At 44.3% G+C, this 13,674-nt stretch overlaps 1 protein-coding gene across 5 annotated transcripts in view; it reads left to right on the forward strand.

Annotated features, from left to right (window-relative positions):
• Nucleotides 1-13,674, forward strand: part of LOC147619082 (uncharacterized) — a 56,786-nt gene that overhangs the window by 14,759 nt on the left and 28,353 nt on the right. For all 5 annotated transcript variants that reach the window (XR_015262021.1, XR_015262022.1, XM_086774284.1 and 2 more), the window contains exon 2: nt 5,707-5,847. Coding sequence is in view for 3 of the 5 variants with exons in the window: in XM_086774284.1 (XP_086630410.1) it covers nt 5,707-5,847 (141 nt within the window). In the remaining 2 variants the exon portion in view is untranslated. The remainder of the gene's footprint in view (nt 1-5,706; nt 5,848-13,674) is intronic.

The raw sequence follows: 13,674 nt of genomic DNA on the forward strand, positions 1-13,674 counted from the left end.
GAATCGTGTTGAGGAGGACGCTACATGGGAGACATTAACTACTCTTCAGAGAGATTACCCTGGCTTTTTAGTGAGCTCTTAGAGGAAGGGGAGTATGTCATGTGCACAGCGTGTATCTATCGTGTGCTACACGCACACAAGACTAGCTTCGAGGTTTGGGGAAGCTTGGAGCTAGGGAGGCTGATTGACGAGCTGAGTTAGGGATAGACTAACGGGCGGGCATCCAAGTATGGACGGGCGGGCGTCCAAGTGTGGACGCCCGATGACCGGTCAAGAGCCTATAAAAGGGTGGCCAAGGTTAGTCATTAGTCATATGGAGATTCTCGCGAGTTTATGAGAGCTCTATGGTCTTGGAGCCTGGATCTAGTGCAGACGTGCACCTGCTTTACGCAGCCGAGGCCGGCAGCAATCTCGAGGCCCGTGAGGGTAGCTTCGTGGCGGTATGGGACGTCGCGAGGAGATTGGTCGGTACGTCAACGTAGTTAGCTCAGCTCGTGGCTCGGTGGGGATAGCCAAGACTGTGGGCTTGCCCACGGTTGTCATGGTTGGGAGGTGAGTTAGGCCTGCACCCCCTTGTTATTTGTTTGTTTATTTGCAGGATTCGAGTCTCGAACCAGGAACGATCACGAGGAGATCCAGTGGGGATTTGACAACTCCCCCTTACATTGCAGGATAGAGTCTCTCCCGACCGCTGACTCTCCCGGTAGAGGCCTGGTTTCTTGGCAATTGTCAGAGATGGGAGATCATCAATAGCATAGCGGGATGGCATCCCAGACTAGCATTGCCTAGGGCTCTTCCTGCTTGAGCTCTGCAAACTTGTTTGAGTGAGCTTCGCTTCCGGCCACCCCGACTCCTCTCTCGCCAGCCAACCATCACGAACTTCTTCCGGACCCAAGAGGTGGAGGACACCCATTCAGTGGATCGTGTGGGTCCATTGTAACTTGGTTGAACACAATGCTAATCATTACACTTAAATACACCAAAATTTAATGGACAACATGCTCAATACAAGAAGTAATTTGTTGAATTGACAAGAGACCCACAATGAGTCGGAACGGCGGGTTTCTCTCTTAAATCAAGTATATTGATCTTGGGAGAATCAAGTACATGGTGTCATGGGTATTTCTGACCAAATTTTCATACCAATGCATATGAATACAATATTGCAAACAATGTGGTTGTCGATGTAGACTTACAACTCACACTACTTTTTCAAGTGTCCATGTTCCCTGCCATCTGCTCTCTATTGTTCCACCAACACATGGTAGCAACAAACTGCAAGAGAGCCTGTAGGACAAGAGAACACTACATAGGGTATGTGAACATGGAGTCCTGTTCCTTCCTCTTGCTACTTGCTTCTATATTTAAGTATCAAAGCTTACCAATTGTAAGTAGAGTCAATGACAGCGGAAGTCTTCGCGATGGTTCCACCAACACATGGTAGCAACAAACTGCAAGAGAGCACGTAGGACAAATTAACACTACACAGGGTATGTGAACATGGAGTCTTGCTTCTCCCTCCTGCCATTTGCTTCCATATTTAAGTATCAAAGCTTACGAATTGCAAGTAGAGTCGATGACAGCGGAAGTCTTCGCGATGGAAGTGTTTGGAGTGTTGAAATCTTTAATCTGTCTCGCGATTCTTTGCAACAAAAGTCTTCCAGAGGATAAGGGAACCTTGGGAAAGCTTCCCCTATGGTTCAACTTGAGAAAAGAGGGCTGAAATTAGAGTTTTTAGAAAAAAGACTAGAAATTACAGCAAAAATAAGAGCTATTTTACTGAATTTCAATCTCACTAGGAGTGTGTGGGAGAGTGAACACCACCTGGAAACACTATTGGAAGCTTGGAAAACACACAAGCAAGCTTGCATATGGAGTTGGAAAGGAAAAAGTGCAGAAAATACAACCAAAGGGGCCTCATGAATGGGGCGCCTACTTCTAGAGAGAGGAAAGAGAGATATGGTGAGTTGTCCACTCTAGGGGTCAAGTAGCGAGGACAAGTGCCTTGTGGTGCAAGCTAGAACGGACACATGCCTAGTTACTCCCTTTGTACAAAGGGAATAAGATTTGGGCGGTGGGCATTGGGTTTTGTCCACCTCGGGACATCAGTGTGTGCGAACACAAGGCTGGTCATAACTTATAAGTGAGTTTTGGTCGCCCAAAACTTAATGAAGTGTGTACACACTCACTTATAAATTAGTGCTAATTCCTAAGGTTAGGTTTATGACCAATACTTACCACCTGTCACATGCCACATAACCATGTCAGTAAACAATTTCACATGCACGGGTCACGAGTGGGCGTTCCCTTACCCAGAACTACACATTGGTCAAGTAAGCATGAAAATAACATGCAATTTCAATTGCAAGCAAGCACATAAAGATGCTATGCAATGCAGCATTGGTATGGACAATCCCCGTTTATGAAACTATACCAAAATAGATGTGCTCCAGGCAAGTACATGAGGTACCAGACCCAATGGAACACCAATCCTCCGGGCATTTCCGGGCATGTACACACTTACATAAGTCCCAACGGAAAGCCAAATCCACAGTATCACATGAGTGGCATCAATCCCCGGCATATGCAACTGCCATGGACGCCAGTCCAATGTACATACATAATGAGAGCACGTGTGAACCAATTGGGTACCCAAATGGTGACACCCATCTCGGGCTGCTCCGGACCCACCTCGCTTGAGAGGAGTTACCTTAGACCGAGCCTCTGCATTCCACCGTGCCCGACGCCTGTGGCCTCTCTGACATCGGCCATAATTTCCTCATCAGCTCCAGATCCAAGACATGCTCCACTGCATCTAGTTGTTGCAGTACAATAGTGCGTTTTGGGAGTGCATAGTGTTTGCACATGTATTGTTTATATTGGGTGTATGTATTTATTTTCCGTTCCTGATGAGATATGCCATGGACATTATTGTATCTCTTTGGTCTCATAGGCCCGTTGGGTCTTAGTAGACGCTTAATATATCTTGCTTTCTTTCTTTTCTCTCTCTCTCTCTCTCTCTCTCAAGCACCATGTAATCTCAACATGGTATTAGAGCCACCCTATCCACCTCTTACCTACGTTTTCCATCCCACCATGTTCATGCTTGGCTAACCCTTTCTCCATGCCATCATGCTCATCTACTTTTTTGCGCTTTCAGGGTTTCTACGTTTTTAGAGTTTTTGCATTTTTTAGTGTTTTTGCACTTTTAGGGTTTCTGCATCTTGATGCTACCATCGCCATCATCATCATGATTGGGGCTGCGTTTCTTTGTCCACACCAATTTTTTGTACCCCATTGGGCGCCCATTGTGCTTCCATCATCATCAGGGCTGCATTTTTTTTTGTCCACATTGATTCTATGCATTTTTCTATACCCTATTGGCTGCCCACTCTTGCTGTCCATCGAGCGTTTGCTGCCTCCATCAGTAGCCACCATAAGATTACACATGGCTGCATTTTTCTTTCTTGCATGAGCTCCATTTTGGATGAGTTCTTCTTTACTGCATGGGCTACATCTTATCCTTCTTTCGTGAAGTAATTCACATGGTCTTCATTGAACACCTTCACATGCATGACTTGTTTGATCTTTGACACCATGAATGTGATCCAGGCCACTACAACACCCGTTGTTGCAACTTTGGGATCTTCTTTAGGATCATGGGCTTCATTGATAGTATCTTCCTTCAAAAATATGCATGAGCCCCAAGTCACATTGGCTTGGAAACGACAATGCAAAAGCATCTTCATCGGCATCAAGGGGAGACTCTTCTTCCTTGGCTTCTATTCCTTTTTTATTTGAGTCAAGGGTTCTTTGCCCGGGATGTCCCCCAAAATCTAAATATTGAGTCAAGGGTTCTGTGCCTAGAGATGTCCCCAAAAATTTGAATATTTTGTAGTCATGGGTTCTTTGCCTGGGATATCCCCCATAATTTGAATATTTTGGGCTTCTTTTTGTATTGCTCCATTATTCCCTCTTTACCCTGCTTAGAGTGAGGGGGGGTTGCTTTGATATGGTGATGTAGGCTGTCTTTGTCTCCCGAGGCAGGACCCAACCTTTGATTCTTTCGCAAGCTGGGTCACAACTAGAAGCTCTGATACCAATGTAACATGCAACGGGTATGATCGTGTAACGCACAGCATGACCACCTTTATACCTTTATGTTAGTGAGCATGAAGCAACCCCCTTTAATCTTTTATTCACAAGAGATAGGGATGAAGAGAGAGAGAATGTAGAGATGACACTAGATTGGGTCCCAATTTACCCACTTAAGGGCCCCTCCCGCAAGCAAGAGTATTTGCTTCATTGCTTTGGAGAACTTCTTTTACAATGCAGAAAACTTACCGTAGACGATTGATGGAGGATTGCCAAATGCAGGATGATGTAGACCCAATGTCTGCTAAACCATCAACTAGGCTGCAAGGTATTGCTAGATATGTATATCCGAGGAAGAGGTTTTCATACTCAATATAACCATTATGAGTTTCTTGTATTACCTTTTGGGCTCACAAATGCTCTTGCGACTTTTCAGCAGATGATGAACGATCTCTTCGGGGATTGCCTCTTGGGGGGGGGGGAGAGAGAGAGAGAGAGAGAGAGAGAGAGAGAGAGAGAGAGAGAGGTATTAATGTCGGTAGAATGCAACATGAGGGCATATACGACCAACGGTGGGACTTGAACTCGGGTGGATCACGGTCTTTATAAGGGCCCTCGCACTAGCACGAGAGAGAGAGAGAGAGAGAGAGAGAGAGAGAGAGAGAGAGAAGAAAGAAAGTTATATTAAATGTCTTCAAAAGACCATAAGGTCTATGAGACATAAGGGATTACAAAGAGATTGTGTTACAAAAAAATTGGTAAACAGACGAAAAGACAATAATGCTGCCGAACTAAAGCCCCAAGGGGGGAGAGAGAGAGAGAGAGAGAGAGAGAGAGAGAGAGAGGCACACAAATCTATTCAAGGATCAAGGCTCCAGCTATTTGAGTGTGATTCAGATAGCATCTACTTTCTTGCGACACATTTTTGTATCAAATTGACACTATCATCCTCAATTATCTACTAACTGAGCACCTTTTTGGGCTGAGTTAAACTGTTCATGTTTGTTAACTGGCTTGATGAGAAGCTGAGGTCAATTTTGTCACTGATATTGTTATTCTTGCTAGGCCTTCTTGCTCTTTGGAGCCAAACAAAACGCAACAATCATTGGAATGCAAGGCCAACACTCTTGGCCTGAATTGTATTTGTGGCTAGCACATGGCTTATTTTAGACTTGATGTGGCTGACAAGCTCTTCTTCTAAGAGCTTAATCATCTTTATTAATTTTTTTTCCTTGTCTGCAAACTTGCTAGTTTATATTTCAGTTATTGGAGATTTGCAGAAGCATAGAAGGCCAATCACAAAGTGAACTTTGAATTCTTGTGGGTCATGGGATGTGTGCTGATTCCTTTTGAAATTTACTAGGCAAATTTCAATATTTTACCCCCTGAATTTACAACTAAACACAACTTAGCATGGATTGACTGTTTTGTATTGTGCCATTGGCCTCTCTTACGGCAGATTGAGCTAATTGTGTATCCACAGCATGGATTTTATTGTGTGCATGGGAAGATGTGTGAATTTTGGCTCTTCTTTCATACAGGGACAATTCCAATGAGAATCTTTAATGGTTCTGAACAAGCTTTGGCTCTTTTTTTTTTTCTGAAACACAGATGTTGACAATGACAGTGAGCTTGGCGTATTTCATATATGATTTCTTCTGTTGTCTTTTCGACACACACATTGATTATTCCAACATTGTTCACCACACGGTCAGCATCAGCAGTCTTGCATATTCTGTACTCTACAACAAGGTATGGGACATTCCCTATCTTCTTCCTTTTATTAGCTAAAGATGTTAAGGCTGAATACACACATGTATGTGTCACATCAGCACCCTTTTGGGTCGTGAAATCATGGCTGTTTGATTGCTGCGACGGTTTGGTTGCCTTCCCTTTATGCATATGAGGTGCTCACCCAAGGCATGCTGATGGGGCCTCCAGCTGGTGCCTGCCAAAGCTGGAACATGAATGGGAATGAACGCCAGTCAGCATTCAAAAAATTTCTAGCAACTTTTACCAGCAGATGGCATGAAGATCGCCAGTTTTAGCGTAACGACGGGTGCCTTGATGTGTGTAGTTAATGCCTGCCCTCTGCAAGGCTGCTTGCCTTGCTGTATGGGCACTATGGGATTTGTGTGTATCGAGGTAAATGTGTTAGGATAGCATGGGTGCTGGGCTTTGAGTTTACTTAGCATGAGACCAAGGTCTCAACAAATGTTGACCCAACCTGAATAATCTTGTCAGCATACGAGAATCAGGACATGGGCTTCTGGGGTGGCCTCTAGTATGTGGGGGTGAAAGCATGATGGCCCCATTATTTGGGCATTTTTCTCAAGGCCCATCAAGAAAGACAACATTTAGCTTCATTTTTAAGCATGTGTCTGAAAGAATGGCTGTAAATCAGAAAAAACAGCAAATAGATCTTGCAAAGAAACACACGTGCAAAAGAACTGAAGGAGAAAACTTGTTATCTGCTGAAGTAGAGCACGAGGGCTGCCCGTAGGTGCATACAACCAACAGCAATGGCTGAATAATGATGTGCTAATGATGCTAACCCAAGCCACCTATTTATAGGTTGGACAAGAGCTAGTCGGCCAGTATAAAACAGTGGGCTGGCCGACTATGCAAAAATACTAGAATAATGTCTAAAAAAATAGACAAAAATAGAAGAAAAATATCTAAAATAAGATGAATGCATGGCCTCATAAATTTGGCCAGATGCAACATGAAATATGCACATATATGCCCAATCTGGGGATGATAATGCCAACACCTCCTCTTCAGCGCCAGATGGGCGGACCAACTTCAGCACGCTGAAGAAAGACCTCCAAAGAGTCTGAAGGAACCTCCTCCTCATAAAAGGCACAAAGCTTGCGGAGATATGGTACATCTAAATACCAAGAAGGTCTTCGGAAGAAGCCACGAGAAGAAGATCGAGAAGATATCGAAGATGAAACAATAAGGTCAATCTGAAGAGAGAAGCCCTCAGGAGATGGAACCATAGATGGTACCTCCTCTCCATCTGCAACAAGTATCTGGACCGAAGTAGACTAATCCTCTAAAGAAGAAGGAAATGAAACAACCATTGGAACAAACTGATCATCAGTGATAGTAGAAGTTGTCAGGTTCAAAGTAGGGACAGGCTCCAAGATAGTGGAAGATGCCTCCTCTGAAACATAGGAAGGAGAAGCAACTGCCAAAGTAGGAAGCTCGAGAATATGTGAGGATATCTCGGCAAAATCATCCACCTGCCCAGTAGAAGAACCACTATCCTCCTCTGAAAGAGACGAGAGAAAATCTGCAATAATAGCATCAGCATGAAACAACACAAGGGAAGGGAGATACTCATTCAAAAGAATTAGAGGAACTGATAAGGTCTCTATCAGAAACTCCTGTAAATAATCCGCTGTTGCGGACAGGGCACTGACTTCTGAATCAGAAGTCCCCTTTGTGATGTCATGTGCACAGTGGGTATCTACCGTGTGCTATACACATGCAAGACTAGTTTCGAGGCTTGGGGAAGCTTGGAACTAGGCAGGCTGATTGATGAGCTGAGTTAGGGATATACTAACGGGCGGGCACCCAAGTATGGACGGGCGGGCAGCCAAGTGTGGACGCCCGATGACCGGCCAAGAGCCTATAAAAGGGTGGCCAAGGTTAGTTATTGTGCATAGAGAGTCTCGCGAGTTTGTGAGAGCTCTATGGTCTTGGAGCCTGGATCTAGTGCAGACGTGCACCTGCTTTATGCAGCCAAGGATCTCGAGGCTCGCGAGGGCAGCTTCGTGGCGGTATGGGACGTCACGAGGAGGAGATTGGTCGGTACGTCAACCTAGTTAGCTCAGCTCGTGGCTCGGTGGGGACAGCCAAGACTGTGGGCTTGCCCACGGCTGTCATGGTTGGGAGGTGAGTCAGGCCTGCACCCCTTTGCTTGTTGTTGTTCGTTTGTTTGCAGGATTCGAGTTTCGAACCAAGATCGATCACGAGGGGATCCGTGGGGATTTGATAGTGGTATCAGAGCATACCTTGTGAACGAGCAAGTCGGTAGGTAGAGAAGAAGAGGTCGAAGAACGGTATGTGTTGAAAAAGCTTGCTGTTTTTTCTGTGCACACTGCAGTTTTCAGTTTGGTATGTGTTTTTCCTTTATCAAAGAAACCCATGTTGATGATGGGAGATGGTAGTTTTGGTAGGGTTGATTGCTTTTGCAAAGAAGAGGCCTGTTTTGTTGTGCATACGCATAACCTGCAGGGAGAGAAAACAGGAAAAAAAAAAGGAAGAAAAAGCATGTTTGTTTTTTTGGCGCATGAGAGAGAGAGCGAGCGTAGAACTGCTGGCGGGTGTGCGTTTGGTCGAGTCTGTGCAGGCGATACAATTGGCAGGCAGCTCAGTGTGCGTGGGCAGCCAGCCACGTGGCCAAGCGGCCATGTCTACTCAGGCGGCCATGTCTACCAGGCAGCGCCTAGGCCAGGCGGGCTGGTGCCCAGGCCAGGCCGGCGCACAGGCCAGGCGGGTAGCGCCCAGGCCTACGCAGGCGCCCCAGCCAGGCCTACGCAGCTTAGCGCACCAGCCAGGCCAGGCCAGGCCACGCACAGCCGGCGCCCAGGTCACGTACAGCAGGCGGGCGCCTAGACATTCGTGGCAGGCGCAGGTTGGCGCAAGGAGGTAGATGACGTCTGCAGCAACTCGCCGACGGCGCTAATCCAGGGGGAGAAAAAAAAGAAAAAGAAAAGCTACGTTTTTTTTTTTAGCTTTCGTTTTTTTTTGTTTTTTTTTTTTGAGTAAAGTATCCTCCAAGGGTTCAAGGGTTTCTAAGGTTTCCAAAGGTGTTTATTTTTTTTTAAGAACAGTGAATATATATATCCATATATATATATATTAAAAAAATATATATATATATTTATTCAAGAAAAAAAAACAAAAAACACAAAAGCTAAAGCAAAAGCTAAGCAGAGCTTTTCGAGATTTTTTGGCTTTTGGGAAACCTTTATAAACCCCCTCACGTGGGCTTCTTGCCACACATCTCTCGAGTTCTCAAGTTCTCAAGTTTTCAAGCTCTCAAGCTCTCGAGCTCGTTCGCACTTGCATTGTGCAAAGATCGAATTTTCTCTCCGCGTATCCTCTTCACGATGTCGACCCAAGAATCAGTTGGAGCCCCTCGTGGAACGGGAAGGCTTGCCGACTACGGAAGGAACCGATGCCGATCTTTTTGACGAGTTTGTGTCAAAATCAGATTTCCAAGAGTTCAAAGTAGCTCTCGAAGCTTCTTCGGCGGAACGTCAGGCACAAATCGCAGCCTAGATGCAGGCTTTGCAGAACTCCATCGCTCTCTTGACCACTACCCTCTCTACTTTCTCGGGAATGGATACCTTGGCTTCAGCTTTAGGCCCCAATATTACTCCGGAACCGTTCGGGGGCGAGCAAAAGCAGAGAACCAAGGAGATCGTGGACACTTGGCTACACAAGTGGCAAGTTCACTTTCAGTTTCATCCATATGATGATGGAAAGAAGATACAGTTAGCAGCAGGTTTCCTGTCCGGCAAAGCTTTGCTTTAGTGGAAGGAACTTAACCCAAAGCCAACGACTTGGGCACAATTTGAAGATATTTTCAAGAAAGAATTCCTCAAGAAAGAGGATGATTATGATGTTGTTGCCCGGTTTTCAGCTTTGACCATGACCTCGCAGCACCTCACTTATGAGGTCTACCTCCAGAAGTTTCGTGACTTGCAGATGAAAGCTACAAAGATGGATCCCACTACTCTTTTGGGGTTTTTCGTAGCTGGTTTACCAGACTCGTATCGATTACAGGTTAAAAATAACAAATGTAAAACTTTGGACGAGGCCATTCATTTAGCTCGTATCTATGATGATACGATGGTCTCTTCCAAATCGAAACCCGTTACCGAGCAGGGGAACAAGTATAAAAGAAAGTTCTCCGCACCTATGGCTAACAAGACAGAAGGCAAGTCTTTGGACCAACCTTCGAAGAATACAAGTTCGACATCAGCGAAGAAGAAACGACTCCTTCGGGCTTTGAAGCTCAAGAAGGAAGGACGTTGTTTTATCTGCGAAGAAAAAGGACACATGCGTAATGAGTGCCCAAAGCAAAAGGGTACCAAGTCAAACGTAGGACCCAAGCCAAAGGCAGCTAACCAGTTGTCTTTGACAGGTACGCCAATTACTGTACTTTCTCGCCCTAGTACTTGTTCTGATTGTCTGTTCAATTCTAAGGTATTTGGCATACATGATCTTCTCCGAGTTTATGGAGAAGTGAATGGCCATAAAATTCACATTCTGTTAGACCCTGGCAGTTCGCATAACTTTGTTAACTACAAACTTGTGCAGAAATTGAGTCTTGATACGACACTCAGCGACCATACCTATGAGGTACGTCTACCTGCGGGCAGACAAGTTTGGGATCGCAAGGTGGAGATACTTCCAATCCAGATTCAGGACTACAAAGATACTCTGGAATGCTATGTTATGCATCTGGAAAATGTAGACTTGTTATTAGGGATTGAGTGGTTTAAGACTCTTGACGTCCAGATAGATTGGTCTAGTCATATTTTTTCTTTTCAGCATAGGGACACCAAGTATAGTATTTTAGGTGATTGTATTCATCCCTCTCAGGGACCTCTTGTAAATACAATTGATTTTGGAAATATAATGAATTCTTCTTTGTACACCGCTTTCCATTGTGTCTTGATTCCGCTTTCTTCTTTTCTCATCCCTTCCATGGATGTGAATGAATTAAGCGTGTTTGAAAGCAAAGAATTACAGAAGATACTTGATTCGTTTCAAGATGTATTTCCTAAGGAATTGCCATTGGGTTTACCACCTGAACGGGCAGTAGATCATCGTATTGACTTGATCCCTGGTGCTCATCCTGTCAGTATTCCACCTTATAGGATGAGCCAAGCTGAGGAAGATGAGTTGGCTAAACAACTCGAAGATTATTTGAGGATGGGCCAGATCCGTCCAAGTAAATCACCTTGGGGTGCACCTGTGTTGCTTAGGAGAAAGAAGGACAATACTTGGAGAATGTGTATAGATTACAAAAGATTGAACAAGCTGACAATTAAGAACCGTTATCCTCTCCCTAGATCAGATGACCTGATTGACCGGTTAGCAGGAGCGAAATATTTCACGAAGATAGATTTACGTACTGGCTATCACCAGATACGTATTCATGAAAGGCATGTCGAAAGAACTGCCTTTCGGACTAGGTATGGCCATTACGAGTTTCTCGTATTACCTTTTGGGTTAACCAATGCTCCAGCCACTTTCCAGCAAATGATGAACGATCTTTTTCGTGAACATTTGGGGAAATTTGTGGTGGTGTTCCTGGATGATATTTTGATATATAGCCGTACTCTTGAGGATCATGTCAGACACCTCACGATTGTCTTATCTATTTTAAGACAGAATCGACTATATGCTAAATTCAGTAAATGTGAGTTCTTTATGACCGACATCATTTACTTGGGACACAAGATCACTAGAGATGGATTGAGCATTGACTATGACCGAGTTCAGAAGGTTTTGGACTGGCCTATACCGCGAACAGTGAAACAACTTCGTTCTTTTCTCGGTTTTGTAGTTTTTCTTAGGAAATCTGTACGGGAGTACTCTCAGCTTACACTACCGATGACCGACTTATTGAAAGGTCGTGGACGTAAGTCCAATCAGCCTATCACTTGGAATAACGATTTGGATATGGCCTTCAGACTTTTGAAAGATAAAGTCAAAGAAGCACCTATCTTAGCATTGCCTGATCCTAGTCGGCCTTATGTTCTTGAAACTGATGCCAGTGACTATGCTGTCGGGGCTGCTTTATTTCAAGATGGTAGACCGGTTGCTTTTGAAAGTAAAAAGCTAGACGACACTCAATCTCGTTGGCCAACCCTTGAGAAGGAGCTTTATGCTGTGATTCATGCTCTCAAGGTTAGGAGACATTATTTATATGGCTCCAAGTTTGTGGTATTGACTGATCATCAGTCAATCAAGTATGTGTGTGATGCGGATGATTTGAGAGGCAGGAAAGCTCGTTGGGCAGAGTTAATGCAAGATTTTGATTTTGAGATTCGTTATCGGAAAGGGTCCATGAATAATATTGCAGATGCGCTTATTCGGATTAGAGAGGTGAATACTTTGTCGTTCACCGAGATTTCTACTGACTTATTTCAGTCATTGAGAGGGCTTTGCAGGACTGATAGTTATTTTGGTCCATTTTGGCAGAAGATCCAGGACGGGAGCTCATTGATTGACCAAGATTCGGTGACTGCGCAGTCTACCATTCAGGTTGTAGGAGGTCAGTGGATGATTCGGAATGGTTTACTATTCCGTAATGACAAAATTTGTGTACCACAGATCCCGGACATTAGGTCCAAGATTCTGAAGGAGTGTCACGACGCACCTTCTGCTGGACACCCTGGGGTACACAGGACACTATCATTAGTGAAACACACTTTTTATTGGCCGAAGATGAAAGGATATGTAGAAGATTATGTTCTCAAGTGTCAGATTTGTCAAGCAAATAAAGCTGAACGCTTTAGACAGGCTGGGTTGTTGCATTCTTTGCAAATCCCAGGTAATAAGTGGGAAAGTATTTCCATGGATTTTATTACCGGATTGCCAAGAACACATCAAGGCCACGATTCTATTTGGGTTGTGGTAGATCGCTTGACAAAGATGGCTAGATTTTTACCGACCCGAAAGACTATTACAGCTACGCAATTAGCTCGGCAGTTTATCGAGCAATTGTTTAGACTGTACGGGTTACCGCAGGACATAGTCAGTGATAGGGACTCTAAGTTTACGAGTGATTTTTGAAAACTTGTTTTTGAGAAGTTGGAAACAACTTTAAATTTGAGTTCCTCTGATCATCCTCAATCTGATGGCCAGACTGAAAGAGTGAATCAGATTTTGGAGGATATGCTTCGAGCATATGTATCCAAAAGACAAAGTTCATGGGAGGATTATCTTCCTATGTTAGAATTTGCATATAACAGTACTAAGCATACGAGTACAGGGTTTAGTCCTTTCATGCTTATGTACGGTTTTCAACCAAGATCACCTGTTACAGTAGGATTCTCAGGACTTCAGCATGATGCAGCACGTAATTTTTTGCAAGATATGCAGGAAATGTTACAAGTTGCGAAGGAATCTATTAGAAGTGCTCAAGACCGAGACAGGTTTTATTCTAATAGACATCGTTCACCCAGAGAGTTCTCTGAAGGAACGATGGTGTATTTGCGAGTTCCGAAAGATTCCGAGACTTTACGGACAGGTAGATCTCCGAAATTATCCCCTAGATACTGTGGACCATTTCGTGTTACACGACGGATTGGTTTAGTTGCATATGAATTGGATTTGCCTTCTCATGTGAAAGTTCATCCTGTATTTCATGTCAGTAGACTTAAGGAAGTACTGGGTGGAGCAGATCAGTTAGTTACTCCTCAAGAAATTATAGATGTCCAGGACATGACATTTGTTCCGTACGAACCTGAAAAGATTCTTGGCTTTCGTGAACGAAGATTGCGTCATACGCTTATCACGGAATACAAGATCAAGTGGAAGGATCGT

Source organism: Cibotium barometz, chromosome 34 (genome assembly GCF_041138505.1).
Source record: "Cibotium barometz isolate CiBa-2024 chromosome 34, ASM4113850v1, whole genome shotgun sequence".
Taxonomy (NCBI): Eukaryota; Viridiplantae; Streptophyta; class Polypodiopsida; order Cyatheales; family Cibotiaceae; genus Cibotium; species Cibotium barometz.